Raw genomic sequence first — 16,707 nt, 5'->3', positions numbered from 1 at the left:
CAGCAGGAGGCGGAAGCTAGCGTGAGCTGGTACTGGGGCGAGGGTCTGGTGGAGACAGAGTGAGCTGCTAGAGGATGGAGCTCTGGCGGGCGGCGATCGGTTTGGCGAGTGGGTGGAATGTCGTCGCACCCGTGGACGATGGGGCTGCCAGGCAGAGGAGCGAGGTCTGGCGGTGGAATGTTGCTGGAGGTCGTACAGGCGGGCGAGCTGTCAGGCAGTCCAGTGGTCGGGGACACGGTCGTGAGCGGGGCTACCGCTTGCTTCTTCGTTAGCTTCTTGCTGGGCGCGAGTGCCGCGATGGTCGGTGCGGGCGTGGCGAGGACAAGAGCGCCGGGGTCGGAAGGGACGACAGTGGACGGGCCGGGGCCGGGGACGACGGCTGGCCGCGGGCAATGGCGGCGGCGGTGGCGGGAGCTCGCGCGAACGAGCCTAAGCGCGCGCAGGCGAGCCACGATAGTGGGGCGCGGCAGGCGGGCTGAGGCGCGCGCGCGCGAGCCGCGGGAGGGGGCGCACGGGTGACGGTGGGCGATGACGGCAGTGACGGCTGGGTGAGCCCGGCCCTAACCTAGCTCTGTACCATGTTAGAGGAGAGTGAAATGGCGATTTGTCTATTCCATTGGACACAAAGGATAGCTTCAGAAGAGTTTGGGTTGAGTCAAGGGAACAGAAGGGAAGTTAAAGACACTTGGTGGTGGAACGAAGATGTCCAAAAGGCTATCAAGGAGAAGAAAGATTGCTACAAACGCTTACATCATGACAAGTGTGCAGAAAACATAGAGAAGTACAGGATAGCGAAGAAGTCTGCAAAGCGAGCGGTTAGTAGAGCCCGGGGTCAAGCCTATGACGACCTTTATCAACGGCTGGACACAAAGCAGGGAGAAAAGGATATCTATAGGATGGCCAAGATTCGTGAAAGGAAGACAAGGGATGTCAACCAAGTCAAATGCATCAAGGACGAAGCAAACCAACTATTAGTGAAGAGTGAAGAGATCAAGAACAGATGGAAGGAGTACTTCAACAAATTGTTCAATGGAGGGAATGAGAGTGCTACAATAGAATTGGACGAACCATTCGATGACAACAACAGGGGTTTTGTACGAAGGATACAAGAATATGAAGTTAAGGAGGCGCTAAAAAGGATGAAGGTAGGAAAGGCGATGGGCCCTGATGGTATCCCTATCGAGGTATGGAGATGTCTTGGAGACATAGCGATAGTATGGCTGACTAAGCTTTTCAACACCATCTTTCGGGCAAACAGAATGCCCGACGAGTGGCGGCGGAGTACATTAGTACCAATCTTCAAGAACAAAGGAGATGTTCAAAGTTGTACTAATTACCGTGGAATTAAGCTCATGAGCCATACAATGAAGCTATGGGAGAGAGTCATTGAACACCGCCTGCGAAAGATGACGAGCGTGACCCAAAACCAGTTTGGTTTCATGCCCGGGAGATCAACTATGGAGGCCATTTTCTTACTAAGACAACTTATGGAGAGATTCAGAGAACAAAAGAAAGACCTGCATATGGTCTTCATAGACTTGGAGAAGGCTTATGACAAAGTACCTAGGAGTGTAATGTGGTGGGCCTTGGAAAAACACAAAGTAGCAACAAAGTACATTAATCTTATTAAAGATATGTACACTAATGTTGTGACAAGTGTCCGAACAAGTGATGGAGACACCGATGACTTTCCAATTAACATAGGACTACATCAAGGGTCGGCTTTGAGCCCTTATCTTTTCGCTTTGGTGATAGATGAGGTCACAAGGGACATACAAGGAGTTTTACCGTGGTGTATGCTTTTTGCCGATGATGTGGTACTTATTGAGGAGAGTAGGAGTGGTGTTTCTCAAAAGTTGGAATTGTGGAGGCAGACGCTGGAAGCAAAAGGTTTTAGGCTTAGTAGGTCTAAAACAGAGTATATGAAGTGTGATTTCAGTGCCATGGGGTATGAGGATGGCGATGTTAGTCTTGATGGGCAAGTGGTACCCAAGAAAGACACTTTTCGTTACTTAGGATCAATGCTTCAAAAGGAGGGAGACATCGATGAGGATGTCAGTCATAGAATTAAAGCCGGATGGTTGAAGTGGCGACAAGCTGCGGGTGTCTTATGCGACCACCGGGTGCCACGCAAACTAAAAGGCAAATTCTACAGGACAGCAATCCGGCCGGCTATGTTGTATGGAGCAGAATGTTGGCCCACTAAAAGACGACATGTCCAACAACTAAGTGTGGCAGAGATGCGTATGTTGCGCTGGATATGTGGCCACACAAGGAGAGATCGAGTCCGGAATGATGATATACGAGAGAGAGTAGGAGTGGCGCCAATTGAGGAGAAGCTTATGCAACATCGCTTGAGATGGTTTGGACATATCCAACGAAGACCTGAAGAGGCACCAGTGCATATCGGAATAATTAGGCGTCCCGAAAATGTGAAGAGAGGTAGAGGTCGACCAACTTTGACGTGGACAGAGGCTGTGAAGAGAGACCTGAAGGAGTGGAATATTGACAAAGAGCTCGCCGCAGATAGGAAGGGGTGGAAGTGTGCAATTCACGTGCCAGAACCCTGATTGATAGTTTCGCTTTTCCTCCTTAATCGTTTGACCTTTTCTTGTGTCCATTTTAGATCTTGTTGGTCCTTGTGGGTTTTATCTCTTTTATGTGTTTCCCCGTTTCGTTGTTTTCGGTTCTCCTTTGCCTTTGTTTCCCTTTTCTGTTCTTTGGGGGTTGAGCTCTGAGGTTTTCATACGGGGTTTCATCTCTAGCCTACCCCAACGTGCTTGGGACAAAAAGGCTTTGTTGTTGTTGTTGTTGTTGTATTGGACACAAAGGGCAAATGTACATGGGGGTAAGTTTACAGAGAACCTTAAATTCTAGTGAAAATACAATACAAGAAAGGAACTATATATACTCACTAACAATAACATCACAATCTTTAATGATTCGAGTTGCTATTACATTAATTGGTGGAGTGCAGCATGTTGACGCTTCTGTATAACATCACAATGTTTAATGATTCCAGTTGCTCTTACATTAATTGGTGGAGTGCAGCGTGTTGATGCTTCTGGAACAAAGGTTCGTGGAGAATCCCATATGCTTCTTGTTGGTGATCCAGGTACTGTATTCATGACGTGTATATAGAAGTAGCAATTTATCTATGGGGGGCTGCAAGGTTGGATTTCTTTTGAGAGTGGACAGGAGTTGTGCCTATAATCCAAGGGGAAACACAAAATATAGGATATACACAATGGGCCTAGGGACTATTGCACAGACATGGATGGGCAAGGGTGACAGTCAGAATCCAACTTGGACTCCAGTCATTTCAGCCATAGATTTTGGAGTTGACTGGAATAATTTTGAACTCGACCAGACATCATAATTTTTTGTAACAACGCTGTCATGATGACTTGATGAGGTCTGTGTTGGGTGTATTGGATAGGAGAGGGTAGTACCGTAGTAGTAAGAGGTTTCTGGACGTGATCCTGGACCTTGTTAACACAACTGGGGAACCGTGGTTGGCTACTGCACCAGCGAGATGGGCTAGAGAATCACAATGAGATAATAAATTGAACCATTGCCTAAATATGGTGGGTGCTCCGGTTGTTAATGTACGCAAAAAGCTTGGCCCTAACTATTCATGTAAAATGAGGAAAAACGTTATTTAGAAAAGGAAAGGCAAAATTGCAACTATATTTTGTTCTACTGAATTTCAGGTATTGGTAAATCCCAATTTTTGAAGTTTGCTGCTAAATTGAGCAACCGATCTGTGATCACAACTGGTCTCGGAAGCACCAGTGCTGGTTTAACTGTCACAGCTGTAAAGGATGGTGGTAATATGTTTGTCATAGCATTATGCTGTTTTTTTTAATTTTATCTGCATCTAATAACACTTTTGTTCCCTTTTTTGTTGCGATGGCGGTGGTGGGGGTGTAATGTCAGGGGAGTGGATGCTTGAGGCTGGTGCTCTTGTTTTGGCTGATGGTGGCTTATGCTGCATAGATGAATTCGACAGGTTATCAATCGCCAATTTTCTATTTAATACTGTTTACTAGACCCTGTTTGGGCAGTGTCCCGTACGCACCAGACAGTCACGGCATTGCTGAAAACACGGCGAACAATTCTTCCACTGAAGATTTAGCAAAAAAAATCTGCCGCCTACTGAAGGAAAAGTTGTGGCAGCCTAACCTGTGACAAGATATGGTTGTGATCTGAACAACGGTCTCAACTTATGTACCGAATTTTGGCGAGATGTGGAAGTGATCGAAATACGTTCTTATAGTGCTCTATGATTATTGAATTCAAGACGTTCCAATTCCTAAACTATATTAGAACCCATCTGGGCATACAAAATAGTACTAACACTATCCTCTGCACTCTGCAGTTCTGACATCTGATAACAGTGCTACATAGATGTAGACACATGCCTGGTATAAGATGTCCAGCAATTGCAGTTATTTTTTTGTTTACTCTTGTATGAGATGTATATACATGCATGTAACAAGTAAGCACCACCTCTTTAGGTAAACAGTAAACTATACTAAGGTTAGGACCCCTTTCCCATATGCTCCTTAGTAGGCGCTGTCGTTATCCTGCTACAGGGCTGTCTGATGAGCAATGATCACTTATGTCCCTAGATACGCACAATGGATCACAGATATAATCTGCATGCATATTTTTTACCTGATAATAGCTCATCTTATTGTGGTGTTGATACTTTTTAGCCATGGTATGTTGTGCATTATTTCTGGGTTCTTGTTAAAATTAACACAAATATGATTATATAACCTAACTGTTAGATTATGTGTATGTGTTTACTGCTGTAATGGGCCTTGGCCCAGCCCATGTACTCAACTATATATATATACAACACCCACCCTGTTTAGGGTCAGGTTTTTCAACATGGTATCAAGCTAATCCTCTCTTCTTTCCTCCCTATCTTCCTTAGGTGCAACCTTCACTGGTCGCCTGCTCGTAGCCTTTGCTGGCCGCCTACTTGCCAACCACCTTCCTCCATGGCCAGCCTCCCTCTCTTCTCCCCTCCCTTTCTCTCTCGCCAGTGGGTTGTCGTTGCTGCCGCCATCCTCGCGTCTACCGTTGGGCTGCCCATCACCAGCATGGCCCTGTCCTCCACACAGGCTCGCCCGCGGCCGCCTTTGTCCCCACCTCACCGCTCGTCCGCACCGTTGCGTGGGCGCTCACGACTTCCGCCACGCCTGGGCCCCACCCTGCACTGACCGTGCCGACCCTGCACCGCGTGCGCCCCCTGCTATGGCCCCTACTAGCCTTGGTGTTGCCAGCCTGGGTCCTAGCTTCGTGCTTGGCTTTGCGCCCAACTCCGACATCGCAGCCGACACTCGACCTTGGCCACTGCACTTATCGCTGCCAAGGCAGTTGCTGCTGCTGCTCGGGACCGCGAACGTGCTGCTACCCTTGCCTGGGAGCAGGAGCGTAACGCAGTGGATGCCCTCGCCCTGCAGCTGGCTGATGCTAAGCGTCACTTGCTTGGCTTCCCCGTCGTCGAGCCCTCATCGGCACCCTCGATGGTCCCAACCCCTCGGAGTATGAGGTCACGGTCATCACCAACCTCCACGCCCCAGGCGACGGGTGTCCAGAACATCCGGTTGCTCGTCTTCGCCGTCCTCGATCCCAGGTACTCCTCACTTTGCAACGCTACGCACTCGACGACCATGTCCCCGCTGACACCGTTTCCCACCTGCTCTTGCCTTGGCGTCGATGGACTACATGGTGCTCTTGTGGCTTTTTGGCACCCTCACCGTCGAGCTCTAGGATATCGTCCACGAGCGGGGGGCACCGCTCGCCAGGTCTGGGCTACCTTCGAGGCCCAGTTCCTCGGCAACCGGAGGCCCGCACCCTCCACTAGTCCACTTCGATGCCTCCTTCTGACTCTTCTATCAGGGTGACCTCTCCGTTACCGAGTACGGTCACCAGATGAAGGGCATGACAGTCTCTCTTCGAGATCTCGACGAGCCCATCTCCGATTGCACGCTTGTTCTCAACCTTCTTCATGGTCTCAGTCGGCGCTATGATCACCTGAAGGTCCTCAAGTGCTTCATGCCCTTCCTGTCCTTCCACAATGTCTGCAATGAGCTGCTTCTCGAGGAGCTCACTTTGGGCACCGAATCCACCGCTCTGCCACAACCCTCTACGACGTGTCCTCCGGCAGCCAGCCCCCGCCCTCCATTACCGATGGGCCTCCTTCGTGCCCTCCTGCCTCCACTTCTGCTCCTAGGGCCCTCGTCAGGTTGCCAGCTCCGGGGGGCGGTCGCCACCACTGCAAGGGTGACTGTGGGATGGTGGCCAGCACAATGGTGTCCCTTCTGGACGAGGGGGTCATGCATGGTTGTCCTTCTACAACCCATGGATCGGGACCATCTCTATGTGGTTGAGCCCAGCCGTCGGTCCCTCCTCAACGCTCTCTCTTTAGTCGGCTTTGCTGGTCACACCCCACTACATCGCCCCTCCACCTCAAGCACCCCCTCCTCAGCACTAATCATCGCTTCTGCCCCTCCTTCCACTCCCGAGGACCCCCACCTCACCCACAGTATCTGCTGGATAGCGGCTGGGATCAACAGTCCCTCGATGACTTGTTCAACACCATGGCATCGACTCCACCACCCACCGCGTCGGATTGGGTGGTAGACTCTAGGCCCTCTTACCATACCACTCCCGACGCCGACATGTTATCTCATTCCCATCCCCCTCACGGTCACGACCTCACCCGTCTTTTCCTTCCTATCGTTCTGGGGAACGGTTCCACTCTCCCGACTACCTTAGGGCTTGTTCGGTTATTTTCAATCCATATGGATTGAAGGGGATCGATACGGATTGAGAGGAATTTTGACTTACTAGGGATTAAAACCCCCTCAATCCCCCTCAATCCATATGGATTGAGGTAAAACCGAACAAGCCCTTAGTGGGTGCCTCCGTTCTCCCGGGACTGTTTCACCTCAAAAACGTTCTTGTTGGTCCCAACATTATCCAAAATCTTTTTTCAGTTCGTCGGTTCACCACTAACAACTTTTGTTCTATGGAGTTTGACCATTTTGGTTTATCTATGAAGGATCTGTCTATAAGGACCCTTCTTGCTCGATGTGACAGCTCAGGGCGGTTGTACACTCTTCAATTCCCCCGCATCGACGTGGTGGTATATATAAGTGAGCCGCAGGAGGAGGCTAGGAGGGAGGAGGTGTGACGCAAGAGGAGAACCAAAATGGAATATGGGTGGGGATTGTGGAGACGGACGACAACGTCGAAGAGGGCGAGTGCGGTGGTGGAGCAGAGCCGAGTGTAGAGTCACCGGGATGTGGGCCATGCGTGTCAGCGTCCCCCTGCAGCGTGGCGCGCCGAGGAGTGGCCAAGCCGGGCGGTGCGGCGGCAACGGTGCATGGGAGCAGGGAATTCTTGATGACTTGTGGTCCTGATTACTGTCCGTGTGTAGGCGTTTTGGGAAACGGAAATGCTGGGAGATGGGCGTTCGATCGATAGGAGACTAGGAGTATAGGACGATTGTCCACGTGCGGCTCTACCGCCATGTCCTCTTCTCTTGCCTTGACTGCTACTACTTCGTCCATCACCTGGTATCATTGTCTCGGTCATCCTGGGTCCGATGTCATGTCCAAGCTATCTAGCAGCTCTGTCATCTCCTATATGCTATGGCAAGGACAATTTTGATAGTCTGTATCATGCCTATCAGTTAGGTCGACATGTTCGTCTTCCCTTCGCATAGTTCCTCCTCTATGGCTTCTTAGGCTTTTGATCTTGTACACTGTGATATGTGGACGTCACCTATTTTCAACATCTCGGGGTATAAGTATTACTTGCTGATTTTGGATGATTTCTCTCATTTTCTTTGGACTTTCCCTTTGCGTTTAAAGTCCGATACGTTCACCACGTTCTCGCACTTCTTGTCTTGGGTCTCCACCCAGTTCGATCGCAACGTTCGTGTTGTCCAGTGTGATAACGGTCACGAGTTTGGCGACTCCTCCATTCCTTCCTCTCTCCGTCACAGTGTTCAACTGCGGCTCTTGTGTCCCTACACCTCCCCTCAGAAAGGCTGGACAGAGCACATGATTCATATCACCACCAACATGCTGTGTCGCCTCCTGTTTCAGGCTTCCCTTCCTACTCGATACCGGGTTGAGGCGCTAAACACTGCCACCTACCTCAACCGTCTTCCCTCCAAGGCAGTCAACCACCCGCCCACCCCACTCCCTTCTTTGCCCTCTTCGTCACAACCTCTCCTACGAGCACCTTCGCGTCTTCGGTTGTGCCTGCTATCCCAACATTTTCGCCACTGTTCCCCATAAGCTAGCGCCCTGCTCCACTCGTCTTTTCCTCAGATACTCCTTTGATCACAGGGGGTACTGGTGCCTCGATCTCACCACCCACCACGTGATCATATCCCGCCACGTGGTGTTTGACGAGATTGTCTTTCCCCTTGTCGTCTCATCCCCCAAGAGGCCCCGACCTCGACACCCTCTTTGATCCAATCCTGTGGACGTCCCTCCTCTTCCTTTACCAACGACATGTGTGGCCTAGTGCCATGACTCGCTCTCGTGACGAGCAGCCAGTGTACAATCTTGTCGCCATCCACCGCGACCCTCGCCCATCCACCCGATGGTCACGCGGCATCCAACCGGTGTTCTCTGTCCCGTCGAATGACTGGTGCTTACGCCCTCCCCACTCTGCATCCCTTGCCTGTACCGTCCTTAGTCTGTAGCACGCTCACTGACCCCCACTAGCATCACACTATGGAGGAGTACGAGGCCTTGCTGGCGAACCACACGTGGGACCTGGTACCTCACCCCTGGCACCAACGTGGTCACCGACAAGTGTATCTTTCGGCACAAGCTCAAGGCTGACGGTACCCTGGATCGTTACAAGGCTTGTTGGGTCCTTTGGGCTTCACTCAATGCCCTGAAGTGGATTACAACGAGACATTCAGCCCTGCGAAGCTCGCCACCGTCAGTATCGTTCTCTTTCTGGCGCTCTCTTAGGATTGGGCGGTGCACCAGCTGGATGTCAAGAACGCCTTCCTTCATGGCACTCACTGGGACGGTGTACTATAGCCAGCTTGTCGGCTCTGTTGACTCTACTCACCCGGGTATAGCTTGCAAACTTAACCTCTCTTTGTATGGCCTAAAGCAGGTGTGACATGCTTGGTATAATCGCTTCGCCTATTACTTGGTCTCACTAGGCTTCGTCAAAGCTAAGTTGGACACGTCCCTGTTCATCCTCCGGCACGACGCTGACACCTTCTACTTGCTGTTGTATGTCGACGATATTCTGCTCACGACGTCCAGTCCCGCCCTCCTTCAGCGCACAATCGCCTCCTGGCAGCAGGAGTTCGCGATGAAGGACTTGGGTCTTCTCCACCGCTTTCTGGGGGTCGACATGGAGCGCCGTCCATAGGGCCTCTTTCTCCATCAGCGGTAGTACGTACTCGAAATCCTGGAGTGGGATGGCATGTTCGACTGCAAGCCTTGCTCCACGTCTGTTGACACCGAGGCGAAGGTCTCCGACGATGCCAGTGTCGCGGTAGGCGACGTGATGACCTACCAGAGCGTTTTCGAAGCCCTCCAGTACCTCACCTTCACCAGGCCCGACATCGCATACGACATCCAATATGTGTGCCTTCACATGCATCTCCCCGCGGGAGCAACACCTCACCGCTGCAAAGTAGATCCTTCGTTACCTCCGCGACACCCTCGACCACGACCTTCTCCTTCGCCCCTCTCTGGCCTCCAAGCTGGTCGTCTACATCGGCGCTGATTGGGCGGGTTATCCCGTCACGCACCGGTCTACCTTGGTCTACACCGTGTTCCTCGGTGCCAACCTAGTCTGCTGGTCTTTAAAGCGACAATTTGTCATATCCCACTCTAGCTTTGAAGCCGAGTACCGCGCCGTGGCCAACGATGTGGTCGAGGCGTCCTGACTTTGTCAGCTGTTCCAGGAGCTTCACAACCCTCTTGTCTGTGACAACCTCGTCTAGTGTGACAACGTCAATGTGGTCTGTCTCTCCACCAATCCCATGCAACATTAGCGCATGGATCACGTGGAGATTGACCTACACTTTGTCCGCTAGTGTGTCACTGTCAGCAATGTACACGTCCTGACCTTCTAGTTCACTGATATCTTCACTAAGGGCCTCCCCTCGACGGTGTTCTTGGAGTTTCGGTACAGTCTCAACATCTGTAGTGGCTAGAGTTGCGACTATGGAGGGTGTTAGATTATGTGTATGTGTTTACTGTTGTAATGGGTCTTGGCCCAGCCCATGTACTCAACTATATATATCGATTATTACCGACTAGGTGAAGCTTCACCCTATATATATATACTCTATTCATCACCTAGGGTGATGGACCCAATGGTCCATCACCTGGACCACCCTGGCGCACCCGCGCCCATTGTGCCCGCGCCCATTGTGCGCGCGACTCGTGCCCTACGTGGCTCGTGCCCGCTCGACCGTGCGCGGCTCCACAGGCGCGCACTAAGTCATTTCCCTTCTGTTTCAGACATTCCAACGTACATAAGTTATTCTGTCATTTTTTGATGCATCTCCGACATTCCTTTGTTATTGGTTCAGCCAACGTTAAGTCATTCTAGTAAACATCTATGCAACATTAAGTCATTTTAGTTTTCAGGCATTTTTCATGTTTTCTCAGACATTCCTTTGTTTTTTAGCTCAGTCATTCTTGTTTTTCAGGGAAACATCAAGTCATTTTCAGGGAAACATTAAGTCATTTTTTTTTGTTTTTAGTCATTCTCCATATTTTCTCCTACATTTATGTTTTTTCGATCATTCGAGAGTCTAGATAACATTAAGTCATTCTTTGTTTTTCAGTCAATCATTTTTCATGTCGATCAGCTCGGTCGGGTGGGCGGCTGGACATGGGCCGAGGGGGGGGGGCTTGACCGGATGGGGGGTACATGGGCGTGGGGGGTGGCTCGGGTGCACCCTAGGTGATGAATATATATATTATACACACACGCGCGCGCACATAACATCCACCCTGTTTAGGGTTAGGTTTTCCAACACTAATTATCATGGAGATATATAACACCTAAATCTGATATTCTTCTCAATAGCATGCGAGAGCATGACAGAACAACAATACATGAAGCCATGGAGCAACAGACAATTAGCATTGCGAAGGTACTGCTGCTTTTAAAAATAGCCAGTTTCTGTACTATTCACAGTTACTAGTGTGCACTTTAACTCAGCATTACTACTTATTTGTCTTCCAGGCTGGATTAGTTACAACACTCAGTACAAGGACTACTGTCTTTGGTGCCACGAATCCAAAAGGGCAATATGACCCTAATGAAAGTAGTGCTTTTAAACATCAAGCAATTATATAGCTTGCTTAATTCAGTAAAACGTTGTCAGAAGTCAGCACTGTGTTACATGCATATTTACTTCTGGGTTTCACTTTCACCCATAACAAGATGGTGTTATTGAGCTATTGGCTAGTTAATTTCTTAAGATTCACTCGGAGGACTTCCATAACATGTACTTTGGGGCAAAACATTTTCAATTTGCTTAACAATATTAATTTAGCAAGGCATCCAAAAACACTAAGATTTCATCATTGTCCCTTGCTAAAGTTCGTAGATATTTTTTGTTCGGAAACAATTTTTGTTTCTTATTGAAAAATCCTACAGTTGTATGAAATACTTACATTTTTAGAAAGTAACAGGTGTACTGTGTACAGAGCGAATTATAGTTTTAAAAACCATAATATTGCTAAAACCACCTTTTCTGAGTTTCTGCACTCAGGACCTCCTTTTTGCCTTTTCTTAAACATGGTTTTGCACTTTTTCACTTCTTTGGGTCTGAAACTACAGTTTCTTGACACCATATCATTTTTTCAGAACATTCAAAAAATGCCCTTTTCCATTTTGATTGTTATATCTTTGCTTTTCCCTTTCAGGTTTGTCTGTGAATACAACACTTTCAGGACCACTGTTGAGTAGATTTGATATAGTTCTTGTTCTTCTGGATACACAAAATACTGGTTGGGATGAAATAGTTTCATCTCATATACTGAAGGAGGTAGTTTCTGTTAAGTTGGAGTCATTCTACTGATTGGATCTTGAATACACTTGATCCATAGGCTTGAAATTAATCTATAAACTGTCAGTCATAAAAAAATCTAAAAAGAACTGTTTTTAAATTTGTAGAATTCTGATGAAAAGAAAGACAAGGCAGATGCTTCTGATATAAAGTGGATGCTCCCCCAGTTGAGAAGGTGGAGACCTTTGATGTGTTGCTTACTTCCCATGAAATAATAAGGCTGAGGTTAAAGGCTGGTGCACAACAATACAAATAAATTTATTTTAACATCCTTACCTCATTTATCAGCTTCAGAAACTGCTGTTTTGTCAGATTGCTAATGAGCAGCAGAATGTGTAAAGCGTATTTAGCTGAACGTGCTGTTCAGTCCTGAATTTTTTTTGGTCTTTGGTTGTCAATACTATACAATAATATCTGAGTATTTCGAATGTAAGGTACATCAATTATGTAAGGAGGAAGTTTAAACCAGTGCTGACAAAGGAGGCTGAAAGAGTTATCTCAAGCTATTATCATCTACAGAGAAAATCAGGAACACATAATGCAGGTTAGCCTGAGCTAAACAAATATTGTTTCTGTAGCCTTGACATTTTGTAGTCTCAAAAATAAGCTTCTAAATTGCAGCAAGGACAACAGTGCGCATGCTTGAAAGTTTGATAAGGCTAGCACAAGGTATGTTCTGATTCTCCTTTGGTTCTTTTCCTCCTTCCACAATTGCTATTCTTGATCCTTTCATTCCTTTGCTCTTACTGTTCATTTTGTTTGCTGCAGCACATGCACGATTAATGTTCAGAAATGAGGTTAGACAACTTGATGCCATTGCTGCCATATTATGCATGGAATCCTCCATGACAACATCTCCTATAGTGGACATCGTTGGAAATGCTTTGCACTCAAATTTTACAGTTGACCCTGATGAAGAATGTATCCTTACATGTGATTTTGTAGCCTACTTATTCAAGAATATCAATGATTTGAATCATTTCTTCAGTAAAAACTATAACTCAATTTGCTTCTATGTTTTCCTTTTGTTTTTCTGTGTCCATGAAAATACTTGTCTATTTCTTTGGCATGCCCGCAGAATCAATGATAACAGGATGTACATTAGATGTCTATTCTCAGTGTTAATTTTATGCGGTAAAACATATTCCTGGTTGCTCTTTGCTAACTGCCTCGTTGCCATTTGAGATGCATCCATCAGGAAATGTATCATTGTACAGCCGGATTATGTAAACCAGCAAGCAGCTTTCCTGTATGTTTGTTTTTCTTGACATGCCATAGATAAAACACAGGAGAAGAAGATTCTCAAGAAACTCGGAATAACTCAAGGATCCCCATAATTCAATACAAACATCAGTTGCTGCATCCTGTAGATTTATTAACGCATGGACTTACATGCTATTCTGCATATTGAATCAGTGATACATGAAGGTGAACTTAATACTTATTTGGAAGTTTGGTAATCTTTTCAAAATTGCTAGGATATTAAGGTAGTGTTTGGTTCCGAAGTACGGTGGAATGGAGCCGCACCGCTCTCAACTTGTTGTTTGGTTTGGTTCCATATATACAGAGTAGCTCTACAAAAGAAAAATTATACTTAAATGTTGAACCATCTAGCTCCCAAAATCTCTCGGACTCTCGGATGGCGCCGCTTCTTAGTATGAAGCCGCTCCATCCCAATTGGCTTCGGAACCAAACACTAAGGATGCGTTTGGTTGCGGGACAGCTGAGAATAGGTAGGACAGGGATGTCCCTGGCTCCAATTTTGAAGGACAATTATGGACAGCATTGAGATAGTCCTTTTCCAACCCCTGACCCTGAACTAAACAACCTTATTTAAGCGATCGTCCTATCTCATTCCGTCCTGTCATTATAACCAAACACATCCTACCTAAGATTGACAATCATCGTTTCCTCAAATGAACTACTGCATAAAACACTGTAGATACATAGTTGCATAAGATTGATGGTTACAATGTTAATTTCTGTTCTTGTGGCTTGTGGTTCATCTTAAAGACTTGGTTAGAAAAACTGCTTTTGGAATGCTAGGAAGCAAAAATGCTAATGCATGATACATGCCTAGTTGACGTTTCATCATTTACTGTGACATTCATTTATTTGCTATTGAGTTAATGTCTGATCGACTTCATGTGGCAGTCTCTTGGTGGAACAAGGCCTGCCTTTGCAGTTCATGGTGTATATACTTCTTTTGGGCATGTAATTTGTCCAAATTTGCAATATGTATCAGATTGGTCTTTTTTGTGAGCTCTTTGATGATGGGAATGTTGTCTACTGCTGAAAGTACAACGTCATTAAATCCTGTAATATTCGCTCCCATTGGAGTCGAGTCCAGGACCTAAGATGCTACTAAGGCTTTTATAACCCCTAGGCTATAGTTCCTTTTGCTGTATCAGATTGGCTTTGTAATGTGTAACAATTTCTTGTCACTTAGTTTATTACTTATGACATCTATCTGTTCACTTAGTTTATATCTTATGGTATCTATCTGTTCAAATTGAAAGAAATTAAGTTATTGAATGAGTGTCGTCTGTCATTTGTTGTGCTATTGTTCAGTAAAACATTTTGATGATGTGAAGAGGGGACTAAGGAGGATCTGGAGTTTCAGTTTTGTGGAGTGAATATAAATGATAAATACACCAGTGTTTCTATGAATGTATGTGGGTTCCAATAACATGGTGTTGCCGATACAAATAGGAGCAGTATTGTATGTCCATATGTAGGGGCGGTAATGGGTTCTATATTTTACACTATAAAATTTAAGGATCGAATTAGATTAGGATCGAGTTCTATTCCTATTCATTTTTAAATTAAAATTAATTAAGGATTCTAGCTTATTGTGAAGAAATATTTGGATCCTGATCTATTACCATCCCTGTCCATATGTAGTAGCTCTAGTCTAGGCCATAAGGTCCATATCATAGGTAACCATGGAAATGATATGGTTGCCACAAATGATAATTGTGCTCAACATGAGAAAACACAATGTAAGGGCTTAAGACAAATGTATAGCTATGTCATTTTATTTTGTTTGTTAAGATGCAATAAAGTGTGTGATCTAATTTAGAATAAATGGTCATAATATTAAGAGATGAGCTTAATTAGATAATTCATTCATGTAGTGCCACTAGGTGTTCGAGTTATGTGCATTACATATAGGCCTAAATGGCACACTCAAATAGCAATAAAAATGTTTATAAAAATGCTTTAAAAATAATAATTTTGTTCTAATATATTGGGCAAAACATTTAAGAGTTGTCACACTTAAGAAAAGACTAGAGAGTGGTCTTGGTTCAGCAATTATGCATGCCCCAAATGTGTTCGGTAGCACATCGATTGTGTGATAGGACACAAGTTTGGTTCACATACTCTACACAATTTTCAACCAAGCACCAAGCTGTCCGGTGTACACTAAAGAAGTCTCACTAGATATGAGTTTCCAAGAACAGTAGGCCACTAGACATGTGTAGTGCTAGTACTAGATGCCACATCGAATAAAGAACTGAGAGAGCTTACATAATGGGTCCATTAGCTCTAATATGCATAATACATGTCTCATGCCGTGTTGGGTATGTGCACCTAATACCTAATAGATAGCTAACACACAATAACAACTAGTTTAGAGAAGTTGAAATATAGTTGTTGGGAGTGGATTTGGTCTATCTACTGTTGCACGAGTGATGCCCAGGACCTGTTCGGTTTGCCAACCACTTAATCCCCATCACTGTTTTCAAGTCGTCCGATTAATCGTGATTAGTCACGATTAATCGTCCAAGTCGGTTTGGACCAATCGCGATTAATCGCCCAAGTCGTCCAACTAATCGTGATTAATCGCCCTAGTCGGTCAGCCAGAACGACTAGCAAATCGTCCGACTTGAAAACATTGATCCCCATCGAGGTTTAGTGGTTTGCCAACCACTTAATCCCCATCGAGGAAAGCCCAAGATTGTTCATGATCCTATTGCTAGTGTGCTCCCAATGTAATCTCTCACTCTCGATCTAGATGAACCCTTAGCACTCTTCACAACTCATTTCTATTAGAGTTGCTCTTCATGATCTCCTATAGGGTGAGCACAACACCCCTCATAATGTGATCTCACTCTAGAGCACCGCATAATCTTCATGTGTGGTATGATGGAGTTCATAGGCCCCAAATTCATTTAGAAGGTGGCAACCCCAAGAGTAACAAGCCCTCGAGCTTTCTAACGAGCCCCTAGTGACACTAGATATTATCTCTCTCAAACAAAAATACTAAATCACTCCATTCTCACACCAAAACACAATCTCAACTATGCAAGTGTGTGGAGTAGTTAGTTTTGGCTCTCATATGTGTGGAAGGGTTCACAAAGGCTCTAGCACCCTCAAACATAGGACACATCTTCTATTATAAGCCCACAAGCTAAATTAGTCATTGCTCAATAGTTGCAACTTTTGCACAGGCACAAAACATATTCGATGTGCACCAAAGTGCAATAGAGGATCTTATCAATGCCTAATACCCAAAGTGCAATAGAGAACCTTACCAAAGTGCAATAGTGGACCTTTTAATATCCCTTGCAAGAGTGGTGCACATTTGGTGCAAATTAGAAGGAAAG

The 16,707-nt window shown here is 46.2% G+C and overlaps 1 protein-coding gene across 4 annotated transcripts in view; it reads left to right on the top strand.

The window, feature by feature from the left end:
* LOC103631348 (probable DNA helicase MCM9) overlaps positions 1 to 14,648 on the top strand; it is a 41,976-nt gene extending 27,328 nt beyond the window's left edge. Inside the window, exons 10-21 of one of the 4 annotated variants that reach the window (XR_002262800.2) lie at positions 3,023 to 3,115; positions 3,714 to 3,830; positions 3,940 to 4,012; positions 11,110 to 11,176; positions 11,269 to 11,350; positions 11,955 to 12,076; positions 12,205 to 12,272; positions 12,532 to 12,641; positions 12,719 to 12,766; positions 12,866 to 13,018; positions 13,376 to 13,525; positions 14,252 to 14,648. Coding sequence is in view for 1 of the 4 variants with exons in the window: in XM_020539449.3 (XP_020395038.1) it covers positions 3,023 to 3,115; positions 3,714 to 3,830; positions 3,940 to 4,012; positions 11,110 to 11,176; positions 11,269 to 11,350; positions 11,955 to 12,076; positions 12,205 to 12,272; positions 12,532 to 12,641; positions 12,719 to 12,766; positions 12,866 to 13,018; positions 13,376 to 13,434 (992 nt within the window). In the remaining 3 variants the exon portion in view is untranslated. Of the gene's footprint in view, positions 1 to 528; positions 2,849 to 3,022; positions 3,116 to 3,713; positions 3,831 to 3,939; positions 4,013 to 11,109; positions 11,177 to 11,268; positions 11,351 to 11,954; positions 12,077 to 12,204; positions 12,323 to 12,531; positions 12,642 to 12,718; positions 12,767 to 12,865; positions 13,019 to 13,375; positions 13,540 to 14,251 lie in introns of those variants that run through there. The other 3 variants (XR_004850281.1, XM_020539449.3, XR_004850280.1) reach the window with 3 other exon arrangements.
* The last annotated feature ends 2,059 nt before the right edge of the window (positions 14,649 to 16,707 follow it).

Source organism: Zea mays, chromosome 6 (genome assembly GCF_902167145.1).
Source record: "Zea mays cultivar B73 chromosome 6, Zm-B73-REFERENCE-NAM-5.0, whole genome shotgun sequence".
In the NCBI taxonomy this organism is placed as follows: Eukaryota; Viridiplantae; Streptophyta; class Magnoliopsida; order Poales; family Poaceae; genus Zea; species Zea mays.
This window is presented reverse-complemented; position numbering and strand designations above follow the sequence as displayed.